The sequence below is a fragment of the Ostrea edulis genome, chromosome 4, assembly GCF_947568905.1.
Source record: "Ostrea edulis chromosome 4, xbOstEdul1.1, whole genome shotgun sequence".
NCBI lineage: Eukaryota > Metazoa > Mollusca > Bivalvia > Ostreida > Ostreidae > Ostrea > Ostrea edulis.
The window spans coordinates 91537886-91552172 of NC_079167.1; the positions used below are offsets into that span (position 1 = coordinate 91537886).

At 36.7% G+C, this 14287-nt stretch overlaps 1 protein-coding gene across 6 annotated transcripts in view; it reads left to right on the forward strand.

The window, feature by feature from the left end:
- Positions 1–14287, forward strand: part of LOC125668577 (phospholipid-transporting ATPase ABCA1-like) — a 70978-nt gene that overhangs the window by 46064 nt on the left and 10627 nt on the right. For all 6 annotated transcript variants that reach the window (XM_056164289.1, XM_056164288.1, XM_056164292.1 and 3 more), the window contains 14 exons: positions 116–282; positions 463–605; positions 1084–1188; positions 1518–1636; positions 1865–1985; positions 2487–2664; positions 3665–3834; positions 4122–4299; positions 4878–4993; positions 8575–8725; positions 8904–9027; positions 12848–12977; positions 13063–13195; positions 13968–14149. In XM_056164289.1, coding sequence (XP_056020264.1) covers positions 116–282; positions 463–605; positions 1084–1188; positions 1518–1636; positions 1865–1985; positions 2487–2664; positions 3665–3834; positions 4122–4299; positions 4878–4993; positions 8575–8725; positions 8904–9027; positions 12848–12977; positions 13063–13195; positions 13968–14149 — 2017 coding nt within the window. The remainder of the gene's footprint in view (positions 1–115; positions 283–462; positions 606–1083; positions 1189–1517; positions 1637–1864; positions 1986–2486; positions 2665–3664; positions 3835–4121; positions 4300–4877; positions 4994–8574; positions 8726–8903; positions 9028–12847; positions 12978–13062; positions 13196–13967; positions 14150–14287) is intronic.

A 14287-nucleotide genomic window follows, 5' to 3' on the forward strand; every position in this document is an offset into this window, starting at 1 on the left:
GGGTTTTTTTGTCTGTTGTTCCTCTCTTTGATACTCAGTACAGGCACTGAAAGTCAAACAAAGACAGCACAGAAATTGTTAATGCTGAGAAATGTGTATACGAATTCTGTTGCAGAATCAATAGCCTCGGAAGCGATTAGTGAGGCCCCCACCGAAGCTGGATTCAGAATGGATGACTACAAGAAAGTGAATGGAAAGTTCCTTTTCCTCAGGCAGTTCCAGGCTCAGTTCATCAAACGATTCCACCATCTCAGACGATCCAAAAAAGGCTTCTTCTTTGAGGCAAGTTTAGTTCTACTGAATGGTGGACTCACAATATACAAATCTGTATATTGTACTGTGTCAGTCAGGAGAGGTCTATATGCAGATGAGGCCTCGACGGGGAGTGTGGGTTTTACTGTATTAGTCTCTCATTTGACACGTAAAACTGTCTTGTTGATGATGGAGGTCCATTTCTTACAGGTTATCATGCCCGCATTGTTTGTGCTGCTGGCCATGGTATTTTCGGAGATCAGACCACCAGATAATGAACAGCCACCTTTGGAACTTCAGCCCTGGAGATACGTCCCTAAGAAGGGAGACAAACATCTTTATGTCTTTTACAGGTATCAAACTAACAAGGGAGACAAACATTTTTATGTCTTCTTCAGGCATCAAAAACGCAGGGGAGAGATAGCACTTTGAATTTCATCAGTGGGGGAAAAAAACAATGATTGTTGATTAATTTTCAATTTGTTGCACATTAACATTTTACATACTGACCCATTCTCCCACAGACAGTAAGGATCATTGTTCATAAAAAAACAGTGTAATGAAATGATTTTTGCACAGATACTCAACAAGTTTGGTCACAATATTTCCATGAGCTAGAAGTGCAGGCTCATTTATGTATATCCAGAATTTCAGATCTGCCACAAGGACTATATTAATCCATGTACATGTCATGTAATCTAGCCAGAACTTTGCTGATTGAACATATTTTTAGATACTAATATTATAATGGAATATGAACTGTAGATAGAGAGCATGTATTATTGCCTATATTTATTCAGTGAAATGAAAAGTTAATATATTTCTCTACAGCAATGATGGAAAGGGTCAGGATTGGTCAGATAGCATAGTACAAAGCCTATTGACCAGACCAGGCATCGGAAATCGCTGTATGAATCCCAGTGTCTATTCCATCAAGTAAGAGTTCACTCAGTCTTCATTTCACATGGCTTACAAATCAAATCACCTCGTCGTGAATTATATACTTGAGATTTACATGTTCTTCGGAGAAAGTTGAGAATGCATATCACATGTAGTGACATAAGTGTTGACTTTAAAAAGCAGAGACAGTTTGAATTAATATCTTCTGAACTTACCTTAATATTAAGCAAGCATCTTGTAGTGACATTAGTGCTGACTTTAAAAAGCAGCGACAGTTCACATCTTCTGAACTTACCTCAGTGAGCAACCTTTGATGTGATCTGTGTGGAACATTGGTGTATAAACAGAGTCACCATCTTTTTCAGTGATTACCCGTGTACAGGAGAGAACTCTAATTGGGTGAACTTTCATCCTATCTATGCCAACACCACCATCGACTCCCCCAGCTGTTCCTGTGATACAGGTTTCCAAAAATGTCCCGCAGGTAAAAATGAATACTAGAAGTCATATTTTCTTACATTTGTCTAGAATCAAAATCACTATTTCATAGCATCCAGTTTTCTTACACTTGACTCTTTTACATTCTTCTGTGATCGTATTTGATGAACCTATAAGACACAGCATTCATTTGTATGGGATATAATTGATTCATACAGAAGCATACTGTGCATTTGTGAGCAGCTTTAAGCTATTTTTATTGTTTCTGTGACAGGTGCAGGTGGTCCGGATCCCCCCCAAAAACTGTTACCTTCCTCCGACTACTTATACAACATGACGGGAAGAAACATTAGCGATTGGCTCGTCAAAACCATAAAGAGATATCAGCGGCGGAGGTGAGTGGAGAAGGAATATGACACCAATGTAATTGTTAACAGCAAATGAAATGTGCATCAAGGTGTTTCATGCTTGTTGTATACAGGCTGGTGTTTGTTGCACTGCATTAGGATTTCATTGTGTGGCAGGAAGGGTTTTGTGTAGAATTACAAGTGTATCTACCATTGTAAATTCTTATCAATTGTGTGGTTTTGTCAGAATTCATGGGTATCAAATTTCTTGGAATTTTTAAGAAATACAGTCTCTTTTATGCATGATTAAGTCGAAAGCTGGCTACTCAATGTTCTCTATGAACTTTTTGAGCAAGGAAAAAAAAGTCGTTTTTTTTAATCACTTGTTTTATAATCTAGCACATTCACAATAACAGTGAAAGAAATATGGAACCACAATCAATATTTATTTAGATGGACACTGTACATGTAGGTTTTGGAAATGCCTGCACATGCTTTTGTAGCTATTACGTGATGAAATTGACAAAGAAGTTTATTAAAATTGTACAGATTTGGAGGCTTCTCCTTTGGAGATGAGGATCCCTTGGCAGCATTTAATGCTACAGAACTGAGGATAGTCTTAGATGAATTGTTTACAGTGCTGAACAATGGAACTTCGGTGACGTCACTCAATGAAAGTGTTCTGACACAAACACTAGAGGGATTAGCAACTCAGAGAGTTAACAAGGTATGTTTTACCCCATGTGATGGGCAAGTCATTGCAGTCAAACTTCCAGCATCAGGAATGTTTTGTTCTCTAATCTATCTGCTGTTCTGAAATTAGAATAAATAGTAAGGTTATTTTTAATAGCTAATATGGTTTAACAAAGGGATAATGAACAATTTTGAATGAATTGAATCAACATAAATGTTTATTGTTAAATAATGATGAAAGTGAAGTAGATTGAATTTACATGACTGGTAAATGATTAGATGCTGACTTTTTTTGCTCTAGCAACTTTTTCGAAGAGTTGTCTGTCCTTGGTATTAAAAAAAATCTACTTTTTCTAAAAATTATGTGTGGTAAATGATTAATTTTATTTCATATTTTCATAAAGAGAATGTGTATGTAACATTTTACCAAGAGATTTGACATGTATAAAAATATAATTTCTTTAAAATATTTTAATAAAACATGCTCTTCCCATAAACTTCAATGTAAAATTCTAGGTAAAATATATAAGCAGTAATCAAAATTTTGAAAATCCCTATGATGGAATATTTTTATGGGATAAACCCTTTAAATTGATACCATGATTACAAAAATTCCACCATCCATTTTCTAGCTATGAAATATGATCGTTATACATTGAATACTTTAAGGAAAAATGTTTTGTTCTTCAGTGAATACATGATCGTATTCAAAACCATATTTTGGGTATTTTTAGCATCAAGAATATTAATTTTTCTCATTAAAGTACTTTACTATGAAATTTTGGTACTCTATTTTTCAGCTCAATTTAATTCCACAAGTTTATCATATACATGTAAATGAATCGAAATTTTTACACTTTCATTTTTGGCGAATTTTCCTCATCCGCCAAAGAAGCCCACATTTCCAGCACACCAACATGACCTGTTGTACTGTATTTTGACTCGTGTATTTTGTTTGTACTTTAATCCCATAGAATGGGTCTGTAGAGTTTTCTTTGCTTCAGTATATATATTGTTCTTGTCATCGCCTGTAGGTGTGGTACAACAACAAAGGCTGGTTTGCAGTGGTGGCCTACATGAGTGCCATGAATAACCTTATTCTGCGGAGTAACCTTGACCCCTCACTTGACCCCACTCGTTACGGAATCACCACCGTCAATCACCCCATGGAGCTCACCAAAGCTCAGCTCACCGAGAAGCTTCTGTAAGTTTTTGTTAAAATTGCCAGTGCCCATTCAACTGAATAACTGGCAACATGGATTTTAAAGAATTTGTCGTGTCTGTGTTAAAGTTTACATGTAAATTGTGTGTAACCAGTTAATGGTGCTCATCACGACAAGCAAAGTGATATAAAACGGGGAAAGTTAAACAAACATCTGCATTTGTAGTCAAGCAATTGTTAGGTTTATGTGTCAGTTCATTACAGGATTCTGAAAAATTTTCATCCATTTTCCAAAAGTGTAAACTTCTTTTTCTCTGGGGTCTACACAGGTACCAGGCTGCCTTAGACGTTGTGATAGCTATTTGTGTTATATTTGCCATGTCCTTTGTGCCGGCGAGTTTTACCATGGTCCTCATTGAAGAGAGAGCTTCCAATTCCAAACATCTGCAGTTCGTCAGTGGAGTCAATCCTATCATTTACTGGCTGTCCAACTTCCTGTGGGACATGGTAAGATCAATGTAGACTGTCATGTTGTTGGGTTGTTTGGTTTTTTTTTTAAGAAAAGGAGTTTTGCTCTCTTTATTATAATATTGAATGGTGGAAAATTTTTGTTGTGTATCTGAAAGTTTTATTTTCTATTCTTGTGAAGTTATATGTGGTATGAATATGGGACACTTAACTTTTGATTACATTTAAAAAATATCGAGAAAAACCCTAGTGTCTCGTGTATTTGTCATCGTGTAATATACAGACAGTAAATGCTCATAACATTGGTGGTTTTGTTGTTGATAATAATTGTTTTAAATGGGATTCCCATCGGTGAATGAGAATTGATATGAAATTATTTATTTTTGTGGGGTCAGATTTTTCTTGCTGTAAGTAAAATGTTGACAATTATTCTTTGTTGTACACTTTACAGGTATATGTAGTTATATTTCTTTTGTTCATGTTGGTTTTCGATTCATTGTTGTATTATTATCTCACGACAACAAATGACCATCAGGAAAATGAATGATTTTACAATGAGAAATCAGATTTTATGTTCCAGGTTTCTTTGACTTATGAATTTGAACACTCACTTGTAGATCAACTACCTGATGCCCTGCTTGATATGCATTATAATATTTGTGGCCTTTGACAACCAGTCCTACGTGGGGCCAAACAACTGGCCATGTTTAGTGTTGTTAATGTTTCTGTACGGGTGAGTACTATTACAGTGACTGGCCATGTTTAGCGTTGTTAATGTTTCTGTACGGGTGAGTACTATCACAGTGACTGGCCATGTTTAGTGTTGTTAATGTTTCTGTACGGGTGAGTACTATCACAGTGGTGTATCATCAAATGATTTTATTTCACTTAAAAACAAAGAAAGTTTTATTGTTTTAATAGGAGATGTGTAGGAGAGATGGGTGATGCTAGGAGTAACTGTATGATATTGATAATGTGTGTATATGTAGGAGAGATGGGTGATGCTAGGAGTAACTGTTGTATAACATTGATAATGTGTGTAGGAGAGGTGGGTGATGCTAGGAGTAACTGTATAACATTGATAATGTGTGTATGTGTAGGAGAGATGGGTGATGCTAGGAGTAACTGTATAACATTGATAATGTGTGTATATGTAGGAGAGGTGGGTGATGCTAGGAGTAACTGTATAACATTGATAATGTGTGTATATGTAGGAGAGGTGGGTGATGCTAGGAGTAACTGTTGTATAACATTGATAATGTGTGTATATGTAGGAGAGATGGGTGATGCTAGGAGTAACTGTATAACATTGATAATGTGTGTATATGTAGGAGAGATGGGTGATGCTAGGAGTAACTGTATAACATTGATAATGTGTGTATATGTAGGAGAGGTGGGTGATGCTAGGAGTAACTGTTGTATAACATTGATAATGTGTGTATATGTAGGAGAGATGGGTGATGCTAGGAGTAACTGTATAACATTGATAATGTGTGTATATGTAGGAGAGATGGGTGATGCTAGAAGTAACTGTATAATGTTGATAATGTGTGTATGTGTAGGAGAGATGGGTGATGCTAGGAGTAATTGTATAACATTGATAATGTGTGTATGTGTAGGAGAGATGGGTGATGCTAGGAGTAATTGTATAACATTGATAATGTGTGTATATGTAGGAGAGATGGGTGATGCTAGGAGTAATTGTATAACATTGATAATGTGTGTAGGAGAGGTGGGTGATGCTAGGAGTAATTGTATAACATTGATAATGTGTGTATGTGTAGGAGAGGTGGGTGATGCTAGGAGTAATTGTATAACATTGATAATGTGTGTATATGTAGGAGAGGTGGGTGATGCTAGGAGTAATTGTATGACATTGATAATGTGTGTATATGTAGGAGAGATGGGTGATGCTAGGAGTAACTGTATAACATTGATAATGTGTGTAGGAGAGATGGGTGATGCTAGGAGTAACTGTTGTATAACATTGATAATGTGTGTAGGAGAGGTGGGTGATGCTAGGAGTAATTGTATAACATTGATAATGTGTGTATATGTAGGAGAGATGGGTGATGCTAGGAGTAACTGTATAACATTGATAATGTGTGTATGTGTAGGAGAGATGGGTGATGCTAGGAGTAACTGTATAACATTGATAATGTGTGTATGTGTAGGAGAGATGGGTGATGCTAGGAGTAATTGTATAACATTGATAATGTGTGTATATGTAGGAGAGATGGGTGATGCTAGGAGTAACTGTTGTATAACATTGATAATGTGTGTATATGTAGGAGAGGTGGGTGATGCTAGGAGTAACTGTTGTATAACATTGATAATGTGTGTATATGTAGGAGAGATGGGTGATGCTAGGAGTAATTGTATAACATTGATAATGTGTGTAGGAGAGATGGGCGCTGTCTAGGAGTAATTGTATAACATTGATAATGTGTGTATGTGTAGGAGAGATGGGTGATGCTAGGAGTAATTGTATAACATTGATAATGTGTGTAGGAGAGATGGGTGATGCTAGGAGTAATTGTATAACATTGATAATGTGTGTATGTGTAGGAGAGATGGGTGATGCTAGGAGTAATTGTATAACATTGATAATGTGTGTATGTGTAGGAGAGATGGGTGATGCTAGGAGTAATTGTATAACATTGATAATGTGTGTATGTGTAGGAGAGATGGGTGATGCTAGGAGTAACTGTATAACATTGATAATGTGTGTAGGAGAGGTGGGTGATGCTAGGAGTAACTGTATAACATTGATAATGTGTGTATATGTAGGAGAGATGGGTGATGCTAGGAGTAATTGTATAACATTGATAATGTGTGTATGTGTAGGAGAGATGGGTGATGCTAGGAGTAACTGTATAACATTGATAATGTGTGTAGGAGAGATGGGTGATGCTAGGAGTAACTGTTGTATAACATTGATAATGTGTGTAGGAGAGGTGGGTGATGCTAGGAGTAACTGTATAACATTGATAATGTGTGTATATGTAGGAGAGATGGGTGATGCTAGGAGTAATTGTATAACATTGATAATGTGTGTATATGTAGGAGAGGTGGGTGATGCTAGGAGTAATTGTATAACATTGATAATGTGTGTATATGTAGGAGAGGTGGGTGATGCTAGGAGTAATTGTATAACATTGATAATGTGTGTATATGTAGGAGAGGTGGGTGATGCTAGGAGTAACTGTTGTATAACATTGATAATGTGTGTATATGTAGGAGAGATGGGTGATGCTAGGAGTAACTGTATAACATTGATAATGTGTGTAGGAGAGATGGGTGATGCTAGGAGTAACTGTTGTATAACATTGATAATGTGTGTAGGAGAGGTGGGTGATGCTAGGAGTAACTGTATAACATTGATAATGTGTGTATATGTAGGAGAGGTGGGTGATGCTAGGAGTAACTGTATAACATTGATAATGTGTGTATGTGTAGGAGAGGTGGGTGATGCTAGGAGTAACTGTTGTATAACATTGATAATGTGTGTATATGTAGGAGAGGTGGGTGATGCTAGGAGTAACTGTATAACATTGATAATGTGTGTATATGTAGGAGAGGTGGGTGATGCTAGGAGTAACTGTTGTATAACATTGATAATGTGTGTATATGTAGGAGAGGTGGGTGATGCTAGGAGTAACTGTATAACATTGATAATGTGTGTATATGTAGGAGAGATGGGTGATGCTAGGAGTAACTGTTGTATAACATTGATAATGTGTGTAGGAGAGGTGGGTGATGCTAGGAGTAACTGTATGATATTGATAATGTGTGTATATGTAGGAGAGATGGGTGATGCTAGGAGTAATTGTATAACATTGATAATGTGTGTATATGTAGGAGAGGTGGGTGATGCTAGGAGTAACTGTATAACATTGATAATGTGTGTATATGTAGGAGAGATGGGTGATGCTAGGAGTAATTGTATAACATTGATAATGTGTGTATATGTAGGAGAGATGGGTGATGCTAGGAGTAATTGTATAACATTGATAATGTGTGTATATGTAGGAGAGATGGGTGATGCTAGGAGTAATTGTATAACATTGATAATGTGTCTACATGTAGGAGAGATGGGTGATGCTAGGAGTAATTGTATAACATTGATAATGTGTGTATATGTAGGAGAGATGGGTGATGCTAGGAGTAATTGTATGACATTGATAATGTGTGTATATGTAGGAGAGATGGGTGATGCTAGGAGTAACTGTTGTATAACATTGATAATGTGTGTAGGAGAGGTGGGTGATGCTAGGAGTAACTGTATAACATTGATAATGTGTCTACATGTAGGTGGGCCATGATTCCATTGATGTATCCATTCTCCCGCCTGTTCAGTATTCCCAGCACCTCCATGGTGGTTCTACAGTCTGTTAATGTCTTCCTGGGCACCACTGCCACTCTGGCCACTTATGTCATTGAGTTCCTGCAGGCTGATGATGAGGTATCCTCTCTATCTATCTCTCTCTCTCTCTCTCTCTCTCTCTCTCTCTCTCTCTCTCTCTCTCTCTCTCCATGCATGTAAAAAAAAAAACCAAAAAAAAAAAACATTGCTATGGCTCAAAAAAATTATGCCAAGAAATGACTTCATGTACAAGTGTTTAACTTTGCCTGTTTGTCAGGAGCTGAAAAACATTAACGATATCCTGAAGCGTGTGTTTCTTCTGCTGCCCCAGTATGGTTTGGGGAGGGGACTGATGGACATGGCCTACAATCAGAGGGTCACCGATACTGCTGCTCTCCTGGGTATGTAGACAAAGCATCTAATACACCAGTTTCGAGATTAGAGCTCTCCTATGTAGGAGGTGCATTTAGTGGAACTTTGAATGCTTAGGTGGGACAGAGTGGTACTACAGTCAACGAGAAAGATGATAAAATTTATAATGACCGGCTTCTTTTTAAATACTTGATGTAGGAAATATAAAATACCATCCAAAGAAATGTTTTACTAAAGTAGAAACATAAACTCAATGCCATATTTTCAAACAATGTCCTGGATATGATTGGTAGGAGCAACAAAATAACGTGATTTAATAAGAATTCCAAGTATTTAATTACTTCTTGAATACTTATCATTTACTTAGTTTGTGTACTAGTTGAAATTAGGTGATGAAACTGCGTATGATAAACTTACTGAGCAGATTCACTTAATGCAGTGATGAATATATGTCCCACTCCTGCGTGTAAACAAGTTGTTTTGCACCTTACTAAGTACGAGAGTTCTCCAAAGGGAAATAACTCTGACTTATCTCGAAACCGGCGTATTGGCTGTGTTTCTGCAGATTCACAAGGTCGCTGTGAACCAATTTTTTAATTGCGAACAAGAACTATCTACGAAATCCATGAGAGCAATGACATTTGTCATTGTGGGCCTGTTGTTGATTTTTCTCTGTGAGATAAAGTATGGTGGAATCATTAGATTTCCTGGAGGCTCAATTTTTGTGAATTTCATGGGTAACCTTATCCCAAGAATATCAAACCGTAACAGAATACACAATGTATACAATGTGTATACACAAAATTACAAACGGTAACGGAATACACAATTTATACAATGTGTATACACAAAATTACAAACGGTAACGGAATACACAATTTATACAATGTGCATACACAAAATTACAAACGGTAACGGAATACACAATTTATACAATGTGTATACACAAAATTACAAACGGTAACGGAATACACAATTTATACAATGTGTATACACAAAATTACAAACGGTAACGGAATACACAATTTATACAATGTGTATACACAAAATTACAAATGGTAACGGAATACACAATTTATACAATGTGTTTACACAAAATTACAAACGGTAATGGAATACACAATTTATACAATGTGTTTACACAAAATACAACTCACCTGAGTGTTAAGTCTAGACAATCCACCAAGTTCCCCATGAATTTTAATCTAACAATAACTTGTATGCAAAGGTGACTAATTGGAATGTAAATAAAATACTTGGGCGTAGTTCCAGATAAATAAAATACTTATATATAGTAAGATAAAAGTTACAAGATAGACATGTGAAATTTTCCGAATTCTTTTCTAACCTACTAGCAAGTTCACGAATTCTTTTCTAACCTACTAGCATCACAGAGCAAACCATCTCTTAGGCCATGCCAATTTGTAATCTAGTTCGTCGATTCGCCGCTTCTATTTGTAACAAATCCAAATTATAATATTATCAAAAAATAATATCCGCCCGCATGTTCAAAAATATCCGTAAATATTTTTTCTAGTTTTTACAACAAGCGCACAAATAACCTTGATGTATATGCTGACAAATGACAGAAGCGCGGGCTCTCGAGAAATTTCCTAACAGTGTAATACGGTTAAGTTATTCATGATGTCTATCTTAATATGTACGATACTTCATAACACTGGATTGGAAGTTGTTCCTTATGCTGGAATCGAACTGAAACCTTTGAAGCGCTATTCGATGCCACTATTTAGAGAACATTGCTAGCATATGATTGATTGTTTGATTAGCCTATATATTGACTGAAGTCTCTCTTGAGAATATTTCACTCACATGAAGACGTTACCATTGCCGGTGAAGGGCTGCAAAATTTAGGCCTATGCTCAGCGCTTATGGCACTGAGGGATCTTTATCGTGCCAAACTTACTGTGACAAGGATCTTAGTTTTTGCAGTCCTATCTGAAGGACCGCCCCATTTATTCGCCTCTTACAACAAGCAAGGGGTACTGATCGATGACTATTTTAAACCGGACCGACAGTTAACGACAAATTCACAAAAGGTTTGATGATGTCATATCAAAATTCAAGAAAATGCTCAAAGCGATGCAATGGATATTGCATTTGCATTGAATGTCAAAACTGGATGTGTCCCTAGCAATATGCATATCTCTGAATCGAAAGTTTGTAGAAATGAAACTTAAATAAAATGCTTCAAAATGCAAAATACATGTATTAGGTATAAAGAAAAAAAGTCTTTGAAACCTGAAATACTTCTTATTTATTATAAACTATATCAACAAACTTGAAAAATATTAAGTTTATGTGGTAAACAAATGATATCTGATGATTTTAGATCTTTATTTTTAGGCGCCCGCTTTTTAAAATCACACTTAATTCAATTGAAAATATTTATATTTCTTGTATTCGCTCGCCTCATAATTTTTATCTCCAAAATTAAAAATGATATTTGTAAAATAATTTCGCCCTCTCGCCTCACTTTTTTTGTTTGAAAATCCGAAGAACTATTTTACAAATTGGTGTGGCCTTAGTAGATGAGAGAAACCTTTCCATCCTCTCATTGTGATTTTCACTTTAAATTCCTGTTAGACCTGTATAGGTTGAATTATTATTATTATGTCTCCCCTCTTTCAGGGGCATACATATTGTTTTTGTACTTTCTGTCCATCCGTCTCCATCCATCCGTCTGTCTGTCACAAAATCTTGTGAACGCTTCTCCTCCTATATGGCTTATCGGATAGACTTTGTACAATGCTTCATTGCCATTTGTAGTTGTGTAAGTTTTTGGGACAAGAGGATCCAATTATTTTCCTAAAAGTTATAGTGGATCTAAGAGGGGTGAAGGATGTTAAAATAGCTTATGAACTCTTCTCCTCCTATATGGCTTATCCGATAGACTTGAAATTTTGTACAATACTTCAATGCCATTTGCAGATATGCATATTGCAGGGACAGAAGGATCAAATTGTGGATATGAGGGGTAGTGGGTGTAAAATAGTTTGTGAACACTTCTCCTATATGGCTTATCGGAGTTCATAATGGCTATGTTCCTGCTAATGCTTTCTCCTCCATACCATGCAGTACATTAAGGGGAGGAGGTTTCATTTGGAGCACTTTCAATTTTGGGAGCTGGGGAGACATTTGTTTTTTTATAAAAACAATTTCTAGTTATGGAACATTTGAAACAAATATTACTTTTGAGGATATTTCAAGAATGGCTAACTTCTAGCTGGGTTGCCACAGAGGAATCAGAAATCAAGTGAATACATAAGAGATACTCACAGTGGCTTTGTAAATTTGAAGCAGATTTAAGATTTTGAATGTCAGTAAAACATGCTTGAGGAACAAATAGAATATGACTGCATTGAGGAATTGATTGTTGTAGACTAGTTTTCTAGTGGCCGTTCGCGGATAAAAAATGAGGTGTATAATATGTTGGTTTACCGTATCTTGATGTTAAAAAAAGATTCCCATAAATAACTTGTTGGATCTGTAAGGTTGAACTGCTTGTGGTGAAAATTATGTTTTGCTAATGTATTAATAGTATGTAGAGAACATGTAATTTATTATTTTTTTTTCCTTGACACAGTTATCTGTCAAATTGTATGAATTTTAAATGAGAATTTCAATCCATACAGATGAATTAGTGACGATTAAGTGAATATAATAGTAATAAAAGCAAAATTTAGGAATACTACAAATTGCTGGCAATTGTTTTCAATTGATATGGAATCTACATGTGCAGTGAACTATTGATATTTACAATGTCTTATGAAATAGTGTGATCCGTTCAATAAAGTTTTGAAAATCAATGCTAATATTTTCTCTTTATAGGGGAAGAAATATACACCGATCCATTTGAATTTGAGCAAGTCGGACGAAACCTGCTGACCATGTTTTGCATTGGCATTCTGTTTTTCACTCTTAACTTACTGATTGAATACAACTTCTTTATAAAACGAGGGTAAGGTTTGATTTTCTACAGAGCAGTTTGTTTGATTTAAAAAAGAGGTAGGTGCATGATTCTCAACACTCATATTTTATCTTAGGATGTGTTTCTGGTCCCCGAAACCTACCCACACACCTCTGGATGATGAAGATGAGGACGTGGCAGCTGAGAGGAAGAGGATTCTCTCAGGAGAGGGAAAAGATGACATCCTTAGACTGCAGAACCTCACTAAGGTACAGGACTTTTTATCTTACCAGGACAAATATCCGGGGAGCAATTGTCACAACCCCGGTGTCAGCATCATACTTTAACGGAAAGACTTTAACCTTGGCTATATCTTTTGAACCAAGGGGGATTAGGCTGTGATATTTCACATATTCCTCATGATCAGGCCAAACATTTGATAACAAGACATTTGACCTAGTGAATTTGGACTTTGACCTACTTTTCCAAACTCTTAGCTTGGGTTATACATGTATCTCTTGAACCACAGGGGATAGGGTAAATAGATTCACACTTCCTAGTAAAATACATAATCTTCTACCAACTTTTGTTGGAATGGGTTGGTGATGGGAGTAGTCAAATGGGGATGTTTGGAGGGATGACAGGAGTCAGTGAGAAGAGACTGTGGAGGGGGTTACAAGGATCGGCGTGGAGAGATTATGTGAAGAGGGGGTTACAAGGATCGGTGTGGGGAGATAATGTGAAGAGGGGGTTACAAGGATTGATGTGGAGAGATAATGTGAAGAGGGGGTTACAAGGATCAGTGTGGAGAGATTATGTGAAGAGGGGGTTAGAAGGATCAGTGTAGAGAGATTATGTGAAGAGGGGGTTACAAGTATCGGCGTGGAGAGATTATGTGAAGAGGGAGTTACAAGGATAAGGAAAGACTGTGGTGGGGACTATAAGGATCAGTGATGGGGAATTATGGGCTGTAAAGATGTTATTTGGCAAAGAGCTAAAACAGGCAGGAATTTACACCACAAAGTCTCTATTTCATTCCAGGTGTATCGTTTGTTTGGTAAGAAGGGGCGGAACACAGCAGTGGACAGGCTATGTGTGGGGGTCCCTAAGGGGCAGTGCTTTGGTTTACTGGGAGTGAATGGAGCTGGGAAGACAACTACATTTAAGATGCTTACAGGGGATATCTTTGTAACAGAAGGAAACGCCTTCCTCAACAACAACAGGTATGTCACATACAGTGTAAGTCTGTCACATACAGTGTAAGTCTGTCACATACAGTGTAAGTCTGTCACATACAGTGTAAGTCTGTCACATACAGTGTAAGTCTGTCACATACCGTGTAAGTCTGTCACATACCGTGT